The sequence below is a fragment of the Gopherus evgoodei genome, chromosome 5 (assembly GCF_007399415.2).
Source record: "Gopherus evgoodei ecotype Sinaloan lineage chromosome 5, rGopEvg1_v1.p, whole genome shotgun sequence".
NCBI lineage: Eukaryota > Metazoa > Chordata > Testudines > Testudinidae > Gopherus > Gopherus evgoodei.
In genome coordinates, this window is record NC_044326.1 from 85396105 (window position 1) to 85413423 (window position 17319).

At 44.8% G+C, this 17319-nt stretch overlaps 1 protein-coding gene across 3 annotated transcripts in view; it reads left to right on the forward strand.

Moving 5' to 3' along the window:
• Positions 1 to 17319, forward strand: part of LRBA (LPS responsive beige-like anchor protein) — a 427307-nt gene that overhangs the window by 370450 nt on the left and 39538 nt on the right. For all 3 annotated transcript variants that reach the window (XM_030563560.1, XM_030563562.1, XM_030563561.1), the window contains exons 41-42: positions 3533 to 3650; positions 16422 to 16524. In XM_030563560.1, coding sequence (XP_030419420.1) covers positions 3533 to 3650; positions 16422 to 16524 — 221 coding nt within the window. The remainder of the gene's footprint in view (positions 1 to 3532; positions 3651 to 16421; positions 16525 to 17319) is intronic.

Here is a 17319-nt window from a genome sequence, read left to right on the forward strand (position 1 = left end):
CTTTTCTTGAGATGGGACGTTATATTATTTGTGAAGATTAAATTAGAATATGCAGTCACATTAGCCTCTCTTTGTTTTAGAAGTGTTACTCCAAAATGATTGGCAATGAAGGAAAAAGCCTTAGAAGCAGAGGCGGCGCCAGGGTTTCTTGTGCCCTAGGCAGAATTCGGAGGGCTGCATTTTGTGCGCGCCCCACGGTGCGCGCGGGAGCTTCCGATTCCACTCCCATTGCGCCGCCGAAGAAGGACCTTCCGCCGAAACGCCGTGGGCGACAGCAGCAGTCACTGAGCTGCTCAATTGCCTGATGCTGTTTTCCGCGGCACGCTGGCAGAAGGTCCTTCTTCGGCGGCACAATGGGAGCGGAACTGGAATTTCCCGTGCGCCCTTGGGGAGCGCACAAAATGCCACCCCCCGAATCCTGGTGCCCTAGGCGACTGCCTAGGGTCACCTGATGGAAGCGCCGGCCCTGCTTAGAACCATAATAGTCACCTTTTAAACTTAGGTTATTGTGCAACAATAAAGAAGCTTTCTTTACATTAACAAAATCATATATTATCTGGCATATGAATGAAAGAGATTTGTTGGGTTTTTTAAGGGAAACTATCTTTAATTTTCAAAAGTAGTAATTATAAAATTCAAAATTTCAAAGGAAGTAAGACAGATGAAACATTTTGCTCCCTTTTTAATAGAATACAAATTATGACTTTAGTTTTATATTTGCTTTAACGATTTCTGTAAATACTTCATGTTTCTGAAATGTGAGCTATTGGTAAAATCAAATGTTCTGAATCTGGAAATAATAGAAGAAAGGAAGGTTTTTATAAGAAATATATAGTAAAAAAACATTGAAGAAGAGTGTGTGTTCTGTATCTTTCAAACTACTATAGTTGGTGTGATGACTGCAGAGCAATGGTAATGATGCAGTTTCCATAGCAACTGGTTCATTGGAGGGCTAGACCTTTGTCTAGGGTGCTATCAGTAAGTGTGGAGTTTCAGAGAACAGAAAGTCCCAAAGAAGGTCTGCTTCCACCTAATCCAGTTTTAATTGAACTCCAGAGACTTTGAAGTGAAGCTGCAGACCTGGCAGATAGTATTCCAACAAGAAATGAAGGTCTTGCTCAGCTAGGCCTCAACTGCTTCTCACTTCTGATATCTATTTGCAATGAATAAAGAATTGTTATAGAGGTGCCTGGTAATGTTTCTGTAGTTGAGTCTGAGTTTTTATTATAAACTTTCTGGCATAGGATTCAATAACTTTGTCATGACTGTGAAAGACATTAATATAAAGTATCTCTGAGGCTTCTAAGTTAGTTTTAAAAATCCATTTGTTAGGTGTATTGGAAATTTTCCCATTTGATGATTTAATTGTACACAAATTGTCATAAGTGACTCCAGTTGGGGGAGAGAAGAGTATTTAGCCTTTTAATGTGATTGAATTGTTTAGGTTTCTGTTTTAACTCATAATATCTGAGTAATTGATGTTTGACTCTAAAATGTGTGTGCATACAGCAATGCTGTTTGTCATAATTATTTTTCACTTTGCTTGCTTAAGAGATTTTGTGAATTGCACACTTGGATCTATCTACTTCCTTTGGCCCCTCCGAAATATGATCTCTGAAGACATAGGTCTCAATTTGAAAATATTATATTGGAAGTTTCATCTGAGTAAAGTAAATGAGAACTTTGTCTTCACAAGGTTTTCAGGATTGACTGCTTTGTATCCTCAACCAATGCTACTTTTTTGTCATATTTTCTCATTGGTACTTGTTATACATATAATGGACCAAGCCTTACATGGTGTTTCCTGGATACACAGCATTCTCAGTTAGCTGGGAGAGGTGAAGAAAAAGGTTAACATGGTCCCAAGTCTACTGTATTTCCAATTTCAGAAATGTTTTGGAACCATTACCGATCACTGTTTCATGTGCCTCTCAAGAATTTGATTTAAAAATAGCAATTGGGGGGGATTTTTTTCATTGTGAGCTGAGGGGACACTGGTGGTGTTGAAGAGGAAACATGAGGAGACATTGTACCTTGCAAGTTCTGTGCTTCTGAGCTGTTGCTTATTTGTTTGTTTTTTGATTGCTTGTCTTGTATTTTGTTCGGCTGGAAACTCTTCAGGGCAGATATTGTGTTATATGCCATGTTTGTATACAATAGTTGGGGCCTCTAAACACTGCTGGAATATAAATAATAATAATAATAATACTTGCACACATACATATGTATCCAGGTAGGTGGCCAAAATCTGTCCTTACATGCTCATTGAAGACCGCTAATTTCATTAGAAGTCTTGCTCATGTTCTGCATTGAATTTAGCTTAACACTTTTAAATAGTTGCAGAGGGTCTTAAGTGATTTTTAACATATGTATTGTATTGCTTAAGCAGAATTGTGGTGGCCTCAACTACCAGCCTTAAATTTACCTTCTTTGCTTTACTGGATTTAAGTCAGACATAATTGTATTAATTTAAATTATTTTGACAAATCTAAGTTCAGTTTTATTGTTGCTTATGCTTTGTTAAACTGGGGCAGAGAAGTGCCAGTCTTGTTGTCCCTGAACACCTTCATAATTAAGCTTTTTGAAATAAAAAGGCAAAACTGGTGCAGCAAAGAAACAATTGACGACTAAAGATAGGATTAGTTTGAATTGTGAAGGCAGACTAAGCATCTATGTCTGTCAGCTGGATGACAGGAATTGTAACAAGTTACTTTGACAACCGCTTACTCCATAGAGAGATTATGCCGAGTTCATTTGCAGGTTTGTGTTTAACCTTAGCTGACAAAATGATACTTAACCTCTTATACCGTCAACCTTTATACTTCCAGAATGAATGAATATTGCCTTAACGATAAACTTAAGGAACAATTTTTAAGGTCATTTTTTAAAAAAAAGCTATTTTTCTTGCTTATATGTTACAACACTAAAATAAAATGTAGATCAATCTAATGTCAAAAGTGAATTGCCCTCCATAAAAATACTATTTTTGTCATTTAATCCTGAAATGTAACATATTTCATACAGTTTCTAACAATTGCTTGACTAGGAAAAAACACGCCAAAAAATTGATCGTGAAAAACAATAAGGGCAGATTTTCAGAAGTGCTCGGCACCAACAATTGGTCCAAGACTTTTCAAAGAGCATGGCTCCCATTTAGGCCCTTAAATAAAGTGACCAGATTTTCATTGGGCGCTGTTAGTTACTGAGCACTTTTGAAAGGCTGACCTCTAAAATACTTACTGCAAAAAATCTGATTGTGTAGCCTTTGAAATCAGTTGCATAAATATAGTTCTCATATTTTCCAAATTTGAAAGTGCATTATTGATGTAGTGATTGAATTAAGGTTTTGTTTTTGTTTTCTTTTAAATATTACTGGAGTTGCAGATTTAACTATTTTATTCCCCATTTCCTGGATCAAAAGTACCTTTGGAGAAAAAAAAAATGTGATGGTGCCTACACTGATAGTTAGTTTGTTTATAACGTAATGTCCTGTCTGCTCCTAAATACTTATTAGCCCTTTTTATTTTATTAGATTCTGGCTTATACAGAGGGACTCCATGGAAAATGGCTGTTCACAGAGATTCGGTCAATTTTTTCCCGACGCTATCTCCTGCAAAATACAGCATTAGAGATCTTCATGGCAAACAGAGGTAGAGAGGGATTGGAATGGAGGGATGGAGAATTTTGGTTTGACAATATGTGTTTGCTATTTCACTTTTTGTTGGCTAGAATTTACTGCTGTTTTTGTTTAATGGATATAGGCTGTGTCTTTGATTTAAAAAAAATGAAATTATATGTACAAAAATATTTCAGATTTTAAGGATAACTTTTTCCTATATAAAGCTTTCCAGAGAGAAGTCTTGTGGGTAAAACATCATAACTCACTTATTTTCAATTAAGTTTTTTGCTTCTATTTACAGTCCAAATGCTGAATTGGCACTTTCTGTACACTTACTTTGCTTAAAGCATGTCTGTGTTCTCATCTGTTGTACTTACACAGAGTATTATTTTCTTGTGGTAGGAAAACAGTTGCTGGTTATGCAGTATTAAGGACAACGGAACATAAGAACTGCAGTACTAAATGAGATCAGTGGCCAATATATTCCGACATCCTGTCTTTGTCAGTGACCAATTCCAGGTGATTTCAAAGAAATCCCAGAATAGACAATTATGGAATAATCTACAGGATTTAAATGTCTTAAAGGAAAACAAATATTTTCAGTGAAACTCTGGATATTCTTCTCATGTATATTAAAATATCTAATATCTAATTCTTGACTAAATCCTACCAAGCTCCTGGCCTCAGTGACAGTTGTGTCAATCAGATTCACAGGTTAATTATTTGTGTAAAAACCCAACTCCTTTTATCAGTTTTGAATTTGTTTTTTGCATGTCTCCTTATTCTTCTATTATGAGGGAGGGTAAACAGGAGTGTTTGATTGAATTTTTCTGAGCTAGTCATTATTTAGTATGCCTCTTTTATGTCTGTTTAATTCATCCCCCTCTCTGAAGTCAATAGTTCTAGCTTTTCAGCCTCTTTTCATAAAGAGAACTCTTGATTCTTCTAATCATTTTAATTCCTGATCTCTGACACCATCTCTCCATTTTCAGCTCCCTTTTTAGAGATGGGGAGACCAGAACTGAATACAGATGAAATATATAATTGATTCTTCATGTCTTAACATTTTTCTATCTTGAAACTGTCACTTTGCATTGAGCACAGGGCTTCACTGAATTGTCCACAGTGATACCCAGATCTTTATCCTTAGTAATTTTGAATTCAGCAATATTCAACCAAAGAAAAATCACCTCTTAGTGTGTGACCAAACCTAGTCACGTGAGTGACCCATTTGATTTTCATATGCTGCATTTGAATTCTGATTTCAAATCTGGTTTTGTTCTTATAAAGGGATAGTCATATCTTCCTGTGTAAAGTGCGCAGAAACAGTAGTTTAGAAGACGAGTAAGATTTCCTCAAGACTTCTGCCATTTGTACTGCCATTTCTGATGCCTTATGCCAGAAGTACTCAATTTTTTCCATGCCAATACTCCAACTTTCAATTCCCCCTTATTCCTCTATGCTCCTCCCCACCAGTCTAGCCATGACTAGAGTTGGGTGAAACTTTTTGTGCAAATATAATTATTATTATTATTATTATTTATTAATTATTAGCCAAAAAATGCAGACTCAGTTCAACTAAAACAATTTGCTAATTTTGATGCATTTCAATGAATTGTTTAGGTCGAATTTAAAAAAGAAATTGGAAACGTCAGAGCGGTTTATTTTGCCTTTCTGATATGAAAATGGTTTGACCCTTTCTGTTTTAGAATTTCATTGTTTTATTTGAAAGCCCTGTTTTTGTTTGTGATTAATTTTGTATTTTTCATAAACAAAAAAAGTTTAGAAACCATCAAAAATGAACGAAAACATTTAGTCAGACTAAAGGTTTTGTTTATCCCAAAGGAAATTATTTTTAGCTTTCATGTTTTTCTGGAAAAGGGTTTTTTGTTTTTGTTTTTTTTGTTTTTTTTTTCTTTTTGGTCAGCCCAAACCAAACTTTTGTTTGTTTATTTTGGCCACCAAACCAAAAAATTGGTTACTCACATAGCCATGATCCTGATCCTGCTTAGCAATATAGGAAGGGTAAGGTAGATAGTCAATCACAACCCCATCACCTAATGAGGAATCACAACCTCCAGCCTGAGAATCCCTTTCTGAAAGCTGTTTCACAATAATTTTTACAGTATCTGTAGTATCAGCTATAAATTGTACAGCTGACTTTCAGAAATCTTAACACTTTGTGGGTCCTGCATAGTTCAAGGATTTAGTACTAGAATATGGAGATTTACATCTCAAAGTCAGCAGTATGAGCCCATCCATGTGCCACACCATATGATGGCAATTTGATCTATGTGAAATAATTTGGTCTGTCCAATTCCTAGCAAACGTGCGTTCGCCTCAAAAAAATCACCCATCACGCAGGTGGAAACATTTTTGGTATTCTAAGCAGATAGGCAAAAAAAAATTTTTGGAGAATGATCTATACTGTCTGCCACCTAGAGGTGTAGCTCCTTAGGGTCAGATAATGAGGATCTAGGACCTATGAGGCACTTTCCTATCCCCTAGCCATGTGGCCTTAGAAAGAAACTTCAGGGAGGAGTCAGCCAGAGACTGAAATTGATAGAACAACCACAGAAACATTTTAAGCAGGGACCATGGGACACTGATGATGTCAACCGACTGCTTTCTGTAGTTTTCACTCTAGACCAGGGATAGGCAACCTATGGCACGTGTGCCAAAGGCAGCACACAAGCTGATTTTCAGTGGCGCTCATACTGCCCGGGTCCTGGCCACCAGTCTGGGGAGCTCCGCATTTTAATTTAATTTTAAATGAAGCTTCTTAAACATTTTAAAAACCTTATTTACTTTACATACAACAATAGTTTAGTTATATATTATAGACTTATAGAAAGAGACCTTCTAAAACATTAAAATGTATTACTGGCACGCGAAAACTTAAATTAGAGTGAATAAATGAAGACTCGGCACACCACTTCTGAAAAGTTGCTGACCCCTGCTCTAGACAGTCTCTCCCCTGTGCTGTTTGGCTGCTTACTCCAGCTCCTCCCATCCACTTACTCCTCATGTCCTCCCTCCCTTCTTTCGTCTTTCTGTTTGGCTAGTCCCATCCTAACAAAAACCCACCTAAATTATTTAAATAACAAAAAATATTTGTGGCACTAACATGATGTTTGCAAATCATGTCTCTTTTTCTATGCTATATCAATTTCCCCTACCCTCTGTCTGATTTGTTTATTTAGATTAAGATTAGATTAAGTTCTATGAAACAGAGACTCTATCTGATTCAGTGTGTAAAAGGTGCCTAGCACAATGGAACCTGCTTTCGCGCTGCCTCTTGGCGCTACCTTAAGATATAATAATACATTAGTATGGATTGCTGCCTTGTTCATGTACTTGGTTTGGACCAGAGCTGCTTTTTTCCCTCCAAGTCCTTTTTTGAGCATGCATGTGTATCGTAATGGACTCAAAATCTCAGTGGTTGAACACTGCTCTTGTATGTCTTTAGGAAAGTTCTTTGTTCTGGTATTTTCCCTTCCTAAATTTCAATTTAAACCAACCTATATGTGAGTTCTTTTGATGAGCAATGGTAAGCAGTGATGAGCTGCCAAAATCTTAACAACTGTTTCCCTACCGGGTCTTTGGCAGCACTTCGACGGCGGGTCCTTCAGTTCCAGTGAAGACCTGGAGCGAGCGAAGGACCCACCGCCGAAGACTCGGCGTGCCACCCGGTGAGTAAAAGCCCCATGTGTTCTTTTACGTGTGGGTTTTTTTTTAGTTATACCTGCTGGGATCCCGTCAAAACTATTCAAATCGGACCCCACACTTCCTAAAGCTGGCCCTGCACATCAGGGTTGAAAAATTGTATCGGGGCCAGTAGGGAAGGCTGTACCTCCCAAAACAGCCTGTCCCCTGCCCATCTGACCCCCACCCATCTCCTGCCCCCCTCAGATCCCGCAAGCGCCGCAAGCAACCCATCAACCCCCCTGCTCCTTGTCCCCTGATCAGCCCCTCCCGAGATCCCCCCCACCCTAACTGGCCTCTAGGACCTCTCCCCACCACCTACTCAACCCTGCTGTCCCCTGACTGCCCTCCCCAGAACCTCCGCCCCCTCCAGCTGCTCCCTGCCCAGTCCCTGCCTTATCCAACTCTTCTTCCCAGCCCCGGCCCGGCCCCCGTACCATGCTGCTCAGGGCTGCGTGTAAGGATGCCGCATGGCCCGCTGGAGCTCACCCCCCCCTTTACCTTGCTGCTCAAGGCGGCAGGAGCTGCAGAGCTGCCCAGAGCACTGGTGCCAGCGGCTTGGCGTGCTGCAGCTCTGCGAGGGGGGAGGGGAGCGGGGGAAGTAGGGGAGGGGCCGGGGGAGTCTCCCCAGCTGAGAGCTCAGGCAGGCTGGAGACAGGATGGTCCCGCGGGCTGAATGTGGCCCACGGACCCGAGTTGTTTGTTCACCCACCTGCCCCTTTAACAGCCGGTTCTACACCAGCGTCTAAATTTAACAGCTGGTTCTTGTGAACTGGTGGGAACCAGCTCCAACTCACCAGTATGTAAGGCCTTCTAAATATTTACTTTCTACTTTGTACCTGTGCCAGTCTTTTGCAAACAGTGCATTAAATATTGTAATTTATACTGAGATATCAAAAAGTACATCTAAAGGGTTACACATTTTCTTAAAGAAAACAGATTTTTTAAAAAATAAATCATGAAATAAAAAGTTCATGTCAAGTATTCTCGAGCTGGTTAACTTTTTGTAGGTAAAATGACTTTTCTGAAATGTGTATGTTATTTAAAAGTGGAAGAGCAGTTGTTAGAATTTTTATCATAGCTTAAAATTGGCCTTAATCTTACCATGGGATCTGTGTGGGTTAAGACCCAAATCCAACAAAGCATTGAGGCTCATGCTTAAATTTTAAGCACTCAAGTAGTCCCTTTGGATCTAAATTAAGCATATGCAAAATGCTTTGCTGAATTGGGGCCTTAAATGGAACTCCACATGGGCATAAATGTCCACCTCTTCTGATCTCATTACAAGATCACTTAGTTTTTAATTATTTCCATGTGATATCTCAGAAAAGAAGAATTCAGTTTCCTGATGAAATATGGAAGTTGTGATGGGTTGCATCACAGAAACCCACTTGAGAACTACCACCTCATATGCTTTGACTACCTCTGAGTCTGTTTTCCCTGCCATCTTAGGACATCAGTGTCCTGCCTGGTTTGAACTAGACATGCTTGCCTGCTACAAACCCAGACCCAGGTCCAAACTACATCTCCTAAGAGCTGCCGGCTTAACTGAAAACAGCTTAAGAAGTGTTCCTGTCTCCAACACCCAGATGCCCAGTTCCCAGTTGGGTCCAAACCCCAAATAAATCTGTTTTACCCTGTATGAAGCTTATAAACTGTTTGCCCTCTATAACACTGATAGAGAGAGATGCACAGCTTTTTGTCCCCCCCACCTCCAGTATTAATACATACTCTGTGTTAATTAATAAATAAAAAGTGATTTTATTAAATACAAAAAGTAGCATTTAAGTGGTTCCAAGTAATAACAGACAGAACAAATTACCAAGCAAAATAAAATAAAACACACAAGTCTAAACGTAATACAGTAAGAAAACTGATTTACAGATAAAATCTCACCCTCAGATATTTCAATAAGCTTCTGTCACAGACTGGATGCCTTCCTAGTCTGGGCCCAATCCTTTCCCCTGGTACAACCCTTGTTCCAGCTCAAGTGGTAGCTATGGGATTTCTCATGATTGCAGCCCCCTTTGTTCTGTTCCATCCCCTTATTTAGCTCTGCAAAATGCAGGGGTCCTTTGTCCCTCTCTGGGTTCCCACCTCTCCTTCTAAATGGAAAAGCACGAGGTTAAAGATGGATTCCAATTCAGGTGACATGATCACATGTTACTGTAAGACTCTAAACCTTCATTCCTCCCAGCCTGACTCACAGGAAGCCGTGCAAGCAAACAGAGTCATCCACAGTCAGTTGTCGTGGTTGATGGGAGCCATCAAGTTCTTCTTCGAGTGCTTGCTCATATTCATTCCAGTTAGGTGTGCGTGCGCCGCATGCACGTTCGTCGGAGACTTTTTTACCCTAGCAACACTCGGTGGGTCGGCAGGTCGCCCCCTGGAGTGGTGCCGCTATGGCACCTGATATATACCCCTGCCGGCCCCTCCGCTCCTCAGTTCCTTCTTACGGCCCGTGTCGGTCGTTGGAACAGTGGAGCACGGCTTAGCTGATCTCCACCTCCCTAGCGATTCGCTCGTTTGTATAGTATCGTGTATATAGTTCTTTTCTGTAGTTCTAGTTAGTATTTAAGTGAATAGTTCTTATAGTTGTGTGTATATAGTTAAAGAAGATCAGGGGCTCGCCCCTTCTCCTCCCCCGGTACCGGGGCCCATGCCCGGTTCACCGGGCTTCAAGCCTTGCGCGGCTTGTCATCGGCCGATGCCCACAGGAGACCCGAACGACTCCTGTTTAAAGTGCCTAGGCGAATCCCACCTTGCAGACAAGTGCCGAATCTGCAAGGCGTTCAAGCCCCGGACAAAGAGAGAGTGGGACATTCGACTGAAACAACTTTTGATGGAGTCAGCTTTAACTCCTCCATCCTCGGCACCGACTCCGGCACCGGGAATAAGTACCTCTTCTGCACCGGACCGCCTGGCACCGATAAAAGCTCCTCATCACCACCCTTCACCGGCCCAACCCTCCGGCTGGCACCACTCCCTTCCCCGAGGAGCAAGAAGCACAAGGCTCCTGCGGCACCTACAGCTACACCGCAGTCGGAGCGTATCTCCAAGATGGACCGCCCGGCATCGTCAACTGCCGCGGCACCGTTGATTCTGGTTTCACAGGAGCCGTTGAGTCCGGTGCCTACCAGCTCCCCAGTGCGCGCTGTGGTTGAGCTTGTCGTGCCATCCACGCTGGAGACCTTCTCCGCGGTGCGGGACCTAATCGCTCTAACAGAGCCTGAACTGCCCCAACCCCCGGCACTACCGGTGTGGGTTATTCAGTCGCTGGGCAAGCCCACCATGGTGCGACCACCTTCACCGCGCACCACTGAACACCATTAGTCCTGATCTAGATCCCGCGATCACTCTCAGCCTCTACATCGCTCCCGATCCCGGCGCCGCTCGCAGTCCTGGTACCGTTCTCCACGGTACCGGTCGTACTCGCGGCACCGCTCGAGATCCCGGTCGCCGTCTTGGTACTCTCGGCATCAGTTCAGATCCTGGCACCGACATACTTCTCGCAGCTGATCCCGGCACGACGACATAAGGCACCGGTCGACCTCCCGGCACCGCGCTGGTAGCAGGTCCCGGTCCTGCTCCTGATACTGCCATGGTTCCCGGTACCATTCGCTGGTACCGTGCAGAGATGAGCTCTGTGGGCGCAGAGACCTGGCCCAATCAACTTCAGCTCCTCCGTGGCCGTCGCGTCACCTGTCCGCCTCCTCACATGCGGACAGCACCTCCTACGGGGGTTGAGATGCGCAGGCCCACCTGGACCATGGACCACCTCAATGGTCTTTTTGGACACCTTGGGCCTATCACCAAGCCCAAAGCGAACCAATGGGCCCAGCACGCTCTGGCCACTCGGAGCACCATGCACTAGAGGCCACAGCCAGCAGGCCTCCCCCGCTGGTACAAAGGAAGACTCTACACATGCACCTGAGCAGCATGATGTTCCAGAGACGGAGGTCCCCCAGGATGAGGCGTCAGTCCAGGACCCACTCATCCCAGGGTTGTCATTCTCCTCTTCCCCGGATGAGGCGGTAGCGGGCACATCATCATCGGGGCCCCCGCCAATTGATCTCCGAACACACCAGGATCTTCTGCGGCGTGTTGCCCAGAATATCAGTCTTGCCGTAGAGGAAGTTCCTGAGGAGGAGGACCCGGTGGTTAGTATATTATCGGCGGAAGCACCAACCAGGGTGGCCCTCCCCTTCATCAGATCGATCCAAGCCAGAGCAGACACCATCTGTCAGTCCCCGACTTCCATCCCACCTACAGCCAGGGGAGTAGAACGAAAATACATGGTGCCTTCTAAGGGGTATGAGTATCTCTACGTGCACCCCGCCCCCTGCTCGTTGGTGGTACAATCAGTCAACGAACGGTAGCGCCACGGCCAACAAGCCCCCGTGACAAAATCTAGGGAGGCCAGGCGCATGGATTTATTGGGCCGGAAAATATACTCTGCTGGAGGCCTTCAGCTCCATGTGGCGAACCAACAGGCCCTCTTAAACCGCTATAGCTACATCACCTGGGAGGCTGTCGGCAAGTTTACCAAGTTGGTTCCCCAGGACTTCCGTCAGGAGTTACAGCTCTCCTAGAAGAAGGAAAGAGGGTCGCGAGAACCTTGCTACAAGCCTCGTTAGATGCCGCCGACTCTGCAGCCAGAACAGTCGCCTCTGGTATAGCCATGCACCGCATATCTTGGTTGCAAGTGTCCGGCCTGCCGCCTGAGCTACAATACACCATACAAGACTTACCGTTTGATGGACAAGGTTTATTCTCACAAAAGACAGACCCCAGACTACAGAGTCTGAAGGACAACCGAGTTATTTTGCGTTCTCTGGGAATGCATACACCCCAGACTCAGAGACGGTCCTTCCGCTCCCAATCTCAGCGCACTTACCCCCCTCCTCGGCCAAGACAGGATCTTGCCCGAAGACGAGGTCGTACTACCCGCAGACGTCAGTCTAGACCTCAAGGGGGCAACAATTCCGGTCCCGTCAAACCTCCACCAGGACCCAAAGCAAACTTTTGAGGGTGCGCCCGAGAGCAGCGTACCAATTCCCTCCCTGGATCCTCTTCACTTTTACAATTGCCTTTCCCCGTTCCTTCCGGCGTGGTCCCAGTTGACCTCAGATCGTTGGGTCCAACGTACGGTGGAGCTTGGATACCGTCTTCAGTTTATTTCTCCCCCTCCCTCTCACCCCCCCTCCTCGTCCCTCTTCAGGGACCCCTCTCACGAGCAACTTCTCATTCAGGAGATTCGCAAGCTCCTCTCAATCGGAGCTATAGAGGAGGTACCAGAGGAGTTAAGGGGCAAGGAGTTTTATTCCCAATATTTCTTAATCCCCAAGATAAAAGGGAGCCTCTGGCCCATCCTGGACCTGCGAGGACTGAACAAATTCATCAAAAAGTTCAAGTTCCGCATGGTATCCCTAGGAACCATCATTCCTTCCCTGGATCCCGGAGATTGGTACGCCACTCTCGACATGAAGGACGCATATTTCCACATTGCAATTTATCCCCCGCAAAGGAGGTATCTGCGCTTTGTGGTAAATCAGGGTCACTACCAGTTTACTGTCCTTCCCTTTGGTCTTTCCTCGGCCCCTCGGGTCTTCACGAAGTGTATGGTGGTCGTCGCTGCTTCCCTGCGCCGTCGTCGAATACACATCTTCCCTTACCTCGACGACTGGCTTATCCGAGGGGCTTCAGAGGCACAAGTCATCAGTCATGTCACCATCATCAGGGAGCTGCTTATGCTTCTAGGCTTGATCATCAATTTGGACAAGTCCACCCTGGTGCCTACGCAGAGGATAGAATTTATCAGGGCAATGCTGGACTCCAACCTTGCAACTGCCAGTTTGCCCCTACACCGGTGTCAGGCCATAGTCTCCCTTGTCAAAAGTCTTCAGAGCTTTCCAACCGCTTCTGCTCATATTTGCCTTGCTCTCCTGGGGCACATGGCTCATGCACTTTCGTCACAAGGCATGCCAGACTGCGAGTGCGCCCTCTGCAAACCTGGCTCGCTTCGGTCTATCGGCTGGGCAGGGACGCCATAGACATTATTCTGACAGTTCCCCCGGATGTTCTAGGCTCCCTCGACTGGTGGAAGACGTCATCCCGAGTGTGTGCGGGCCTGCTGTTTCATCCTCCCCAGCCCTCCATGTCCCTAACACGTCTTCGCTGGGTTGGGGCGCCCACCTAGGGCTCCTGTGCACCGAAGGCCTTTGGTCACCCCGGGAGTTGACGCTCCACATCAATGTACGAGAGCTGAGAGCGGTCCGGCTGGCATGCCAAGCCTTTCAGTGCCATCTACATGGCCGTTGTGTTGTCCGTGAACCCTGCAACACAACGGCCATGTATTACATCAACAAGCAGGGTGGGACACGGTTCTCGATACGGCTGTGGGACTTCTGCATAGCCCACTCCATACATCTAGTGGCTTTCTTTCTCCCGGGGGTATGGAACACTCTAGCAGATCACCTGAGCAAGTCCTTCCTGTCACATGAATGGTCCATCCGTCCAGACGTTCTCCATTCGATTTTCCGGAGGTGGGGCTTTCCCCACATAGACCTGTTTGCATCCAGAATGAACAGGAAATGCCAGGTGTTCTGCTCCCTACAGGGTCGCTCCCCAGGCTCCCTGTTGGACGCATTCCTGATTCCGTGGACGGGCCACCTCTGTTACGCCTTCCCACCGTTCCCTCTCGTCCACCGAGTCCTGCTCAAACTCTGCAGGGACAGAGCCCACCTTATCCTGATCGCTCCGGCTTGGCCGAGGCAGCACTGGTACACCATGCTGCTCGAGCTGTCCCTGGCAGACCCAATTCCCCTGCCGCTCTTGCCGGACCTGATCACACAAGGCTTTTCAGCAGGATGCATCCGGACTTGCAGTCCCTTCATCTGACTGCATGGCTCCTGTCTGGTTAAACCAGTCGGAGTTGTGCTGTTCCGCCGCAGTACAGCAAGTGTTGCTGGGAAGCAGGAAGCCCTCCACGCGCTCGACATACCTCGCAAAATGGAAGCGCTTCTGCCACTGGTGGGACCAGCACGGCCATTCTCCGCATTCTGTATTAGTCCCCACTATCCTGGACTACGTGTGGTCTCTCAAAGAGCAGGGGTTGGCGATCTCCTCTCTGCAAGTACATCTTGCGGCTATATCCACCTTCCATCCGGGGGAAGCTGGCAGTTCTGTTTTTTCCCACCCTATAGTTTCCAGATTCCTCAAAGGCTTGGAGCGACTATACCCACAGCTCAAACACCCTACCCCTACCTGGGACCTGAACCTCGTCTTAACCTGGCTCATGGGGCCCCCTTTTGAGCCTTTGGTCACATGCTCGCTGCTGTACCTGTCCTGGAAAACAGCTTTCCTAGTCGCTGTCACCTCGGCTAGACGAGTCTCAGAGCTTCGTGCATTGACTGTGGATCCTCCATATACTGTGTTCCATAAGGACAAGGTGCAGCTGCGGCCGCACCCGGCATTCCTCCCTAAGGTCGTCTCCACCTTTCATGTTAACCAGGACATCTTCCTGCCAGTCTTTTGTCCAAAGCCGCATTCATCGCCAGAATGAACAGGAAATGCCAGGTGTTCTGCTCCATACTTTGGATGTCCGAAGGGCTCTCGCCTTCTACATCAAGAGGACCAAGCCCTTCTGGCGCTCACCTCAGCTATTCGTGGCAGTGGCGGAACATATGAAGGGCATGGCAATCTCCTCCCAACGTATTGCATCTTGGGTTACATCGTGTATTCGGGCTTGCTATGACTTGGCTCATGCTCAGGCGGGCCATCTCACCGCCCACTCTACTCGGGCTCAAGCTTCATCTGCCGCGTTTTTGGCCCATGTTCCCATACAGGACATCTGCCGCGCGGCCGCCTGGTCTTCCATCCACACCTTTGCATCACACTACGTATTGGTCCAACAGTCTAGAGACGATGCCGCCTTCGGCTCAGCGATCTTACATTCCGCAACGTCTCGCTCCAACCCCACCGCCTAGGTAAGGCTTGGGAATCACCTAACTGGAATGGATATGAGCAAGCACTCGAAGAAGAAAAGATGGTTACTCACCTCTGTAACTGTTCTTCTTCGAGATGTGTTGCTCATATCCATTCCACACCCGCCCTCCTTCCCCATTGTTGGAGTAGCCGGCAAGAAGGAACTAAGGAGCAGAGGGGCCGGCAGGAGTATATATCAGGCGCCATCGTGGCGCCACTCCAGGGGGCGACCTGCCGACCCACCGAGTGTTGCTAGGGTAAAAAAGTCTCTGACGAATGTGCACGTGGCGCACGCACACCTAACTGGAATGAATATGAGCAACACATCTTGAAGAACAGCAGTTACAAAGGTGAGTAACCGTCTTATTCCAAACCACAATTAATGGCTCACACTTTGCATAATTACAATAGGCTTGCAGAGTTAGATTTCATATTTCTAGTTTGATACAAGAATGATACATACAGACAGATAGGATGACCACAGTCAGTAGATTATAAGCTTTTTAACGATACCTTACAAGAGACCTTTTGCACGAAGCATATTCCAGTTACATTATATTCACACTCATTAGCATATTTTCATAAAATCATATAAAGTGCAACATCACAGAGGTATTTTTTTTAAAAAAAGAATTCATGTCTGTTGAAAATCTTTAAATATTTCTCTTCTAATTCCACTTAAGTGGAAAATAGCTTAAAAAAATAAAAATTCCCAGCAGAAGTCACAGTTGTGTATGGTGCACTTACTATACAAACTGTGTATGCTTTTTCTTTTGCCAAGCTGAATCTGGAAATAAAGATGAATAAACATAACTTTAATTTTTATTATGTTCAAATAAAAAATTGCTATAGGTAATGTGTGCTCAGTTAATGCTAATAAGACATTTGCTGAAACTTCTGCTAGTGTTTACAACTAGAAGTAGCTCTAAAATGCAGTTTTAAAAAGAAATAACTCATGATGTATAAAACATTTGACTTACAGTATATTATGGGAAAAGATATTTAATGCTGTATCTGATAGACCTGAATTCAAGTAGGAAGCCTAGTATAGGAAGCCTACTATAAATGACAGGAAATAATGTCATGTTCTAACTGTTCTGTTTGTTCACAGTTGCTATCATGTTCAACTTCCCAGACCCAGCAACAGTAAAAAAAGTGGTTAACTGTCTACCACGTGTTGGCATTGGCACTAGCTTTGGGCTACCACAGACCAGGTATTTTACTATGAAAGATATAAGCTACAGTTTGATTTTTCTTAATTATCTTCCTTTTTTAAACTAAATGGTTTAAAAACACAAAACAACCCACCCGCTGTACACAATTCTTTCAGTTTAGTTGTACTGCAGAATTTCAAAGGCAGAGCAGAGCTTATCTTTATTACATAATCATATGAACAGAAAGATTGAGTTTTGAGGGTTTTGGATTTCTGTCGTGTTATGGAGAAAGTTGCCCTCTTACTGGTTAAGACACAGTCACTTTCCCTGTTTAAGGAGGTTAAGTTCCTTTATGCTTGTCAGCTCTGTGAAATGTAGGAGTCTGGATGGAGGATTGATTAGCTTTTGTGGCAGTTTTCAATTATATTAGGTTGACTGAGACATCTTTCAACTCTCCACAACACTTCAGCCTATCTGAAAATGGCAGTTTCTCATCAATAGGAAACTGTACACCTGTTTAGAAGTGTATAAGTTGAAGAAAGATTGAGGTAGTCATTTGATTCATTTGCCTTTCAACTCTGGAGGCCCAAGTTCAAACTTGACCTTGGGTTACAGGTGAAGTGAATTTGACGATCTCAGGCTATTTGTCTGCATCCTAAAACTGCTCCAGAATCTGGCCCAATTGACTGAGTCTTTTTAGAAGAGGGTAGGCCTAGATTATCAAGAATGTTCTGAATGAAACAAAGGGGCCCAATCCCATGTCCATTCATCTACATTCACGCACATGGAATTGAATTAGGTCCCATGTACGTGGTTCCATTGTCTGCTTACAGGTGTATTTAGTCATAATCAATT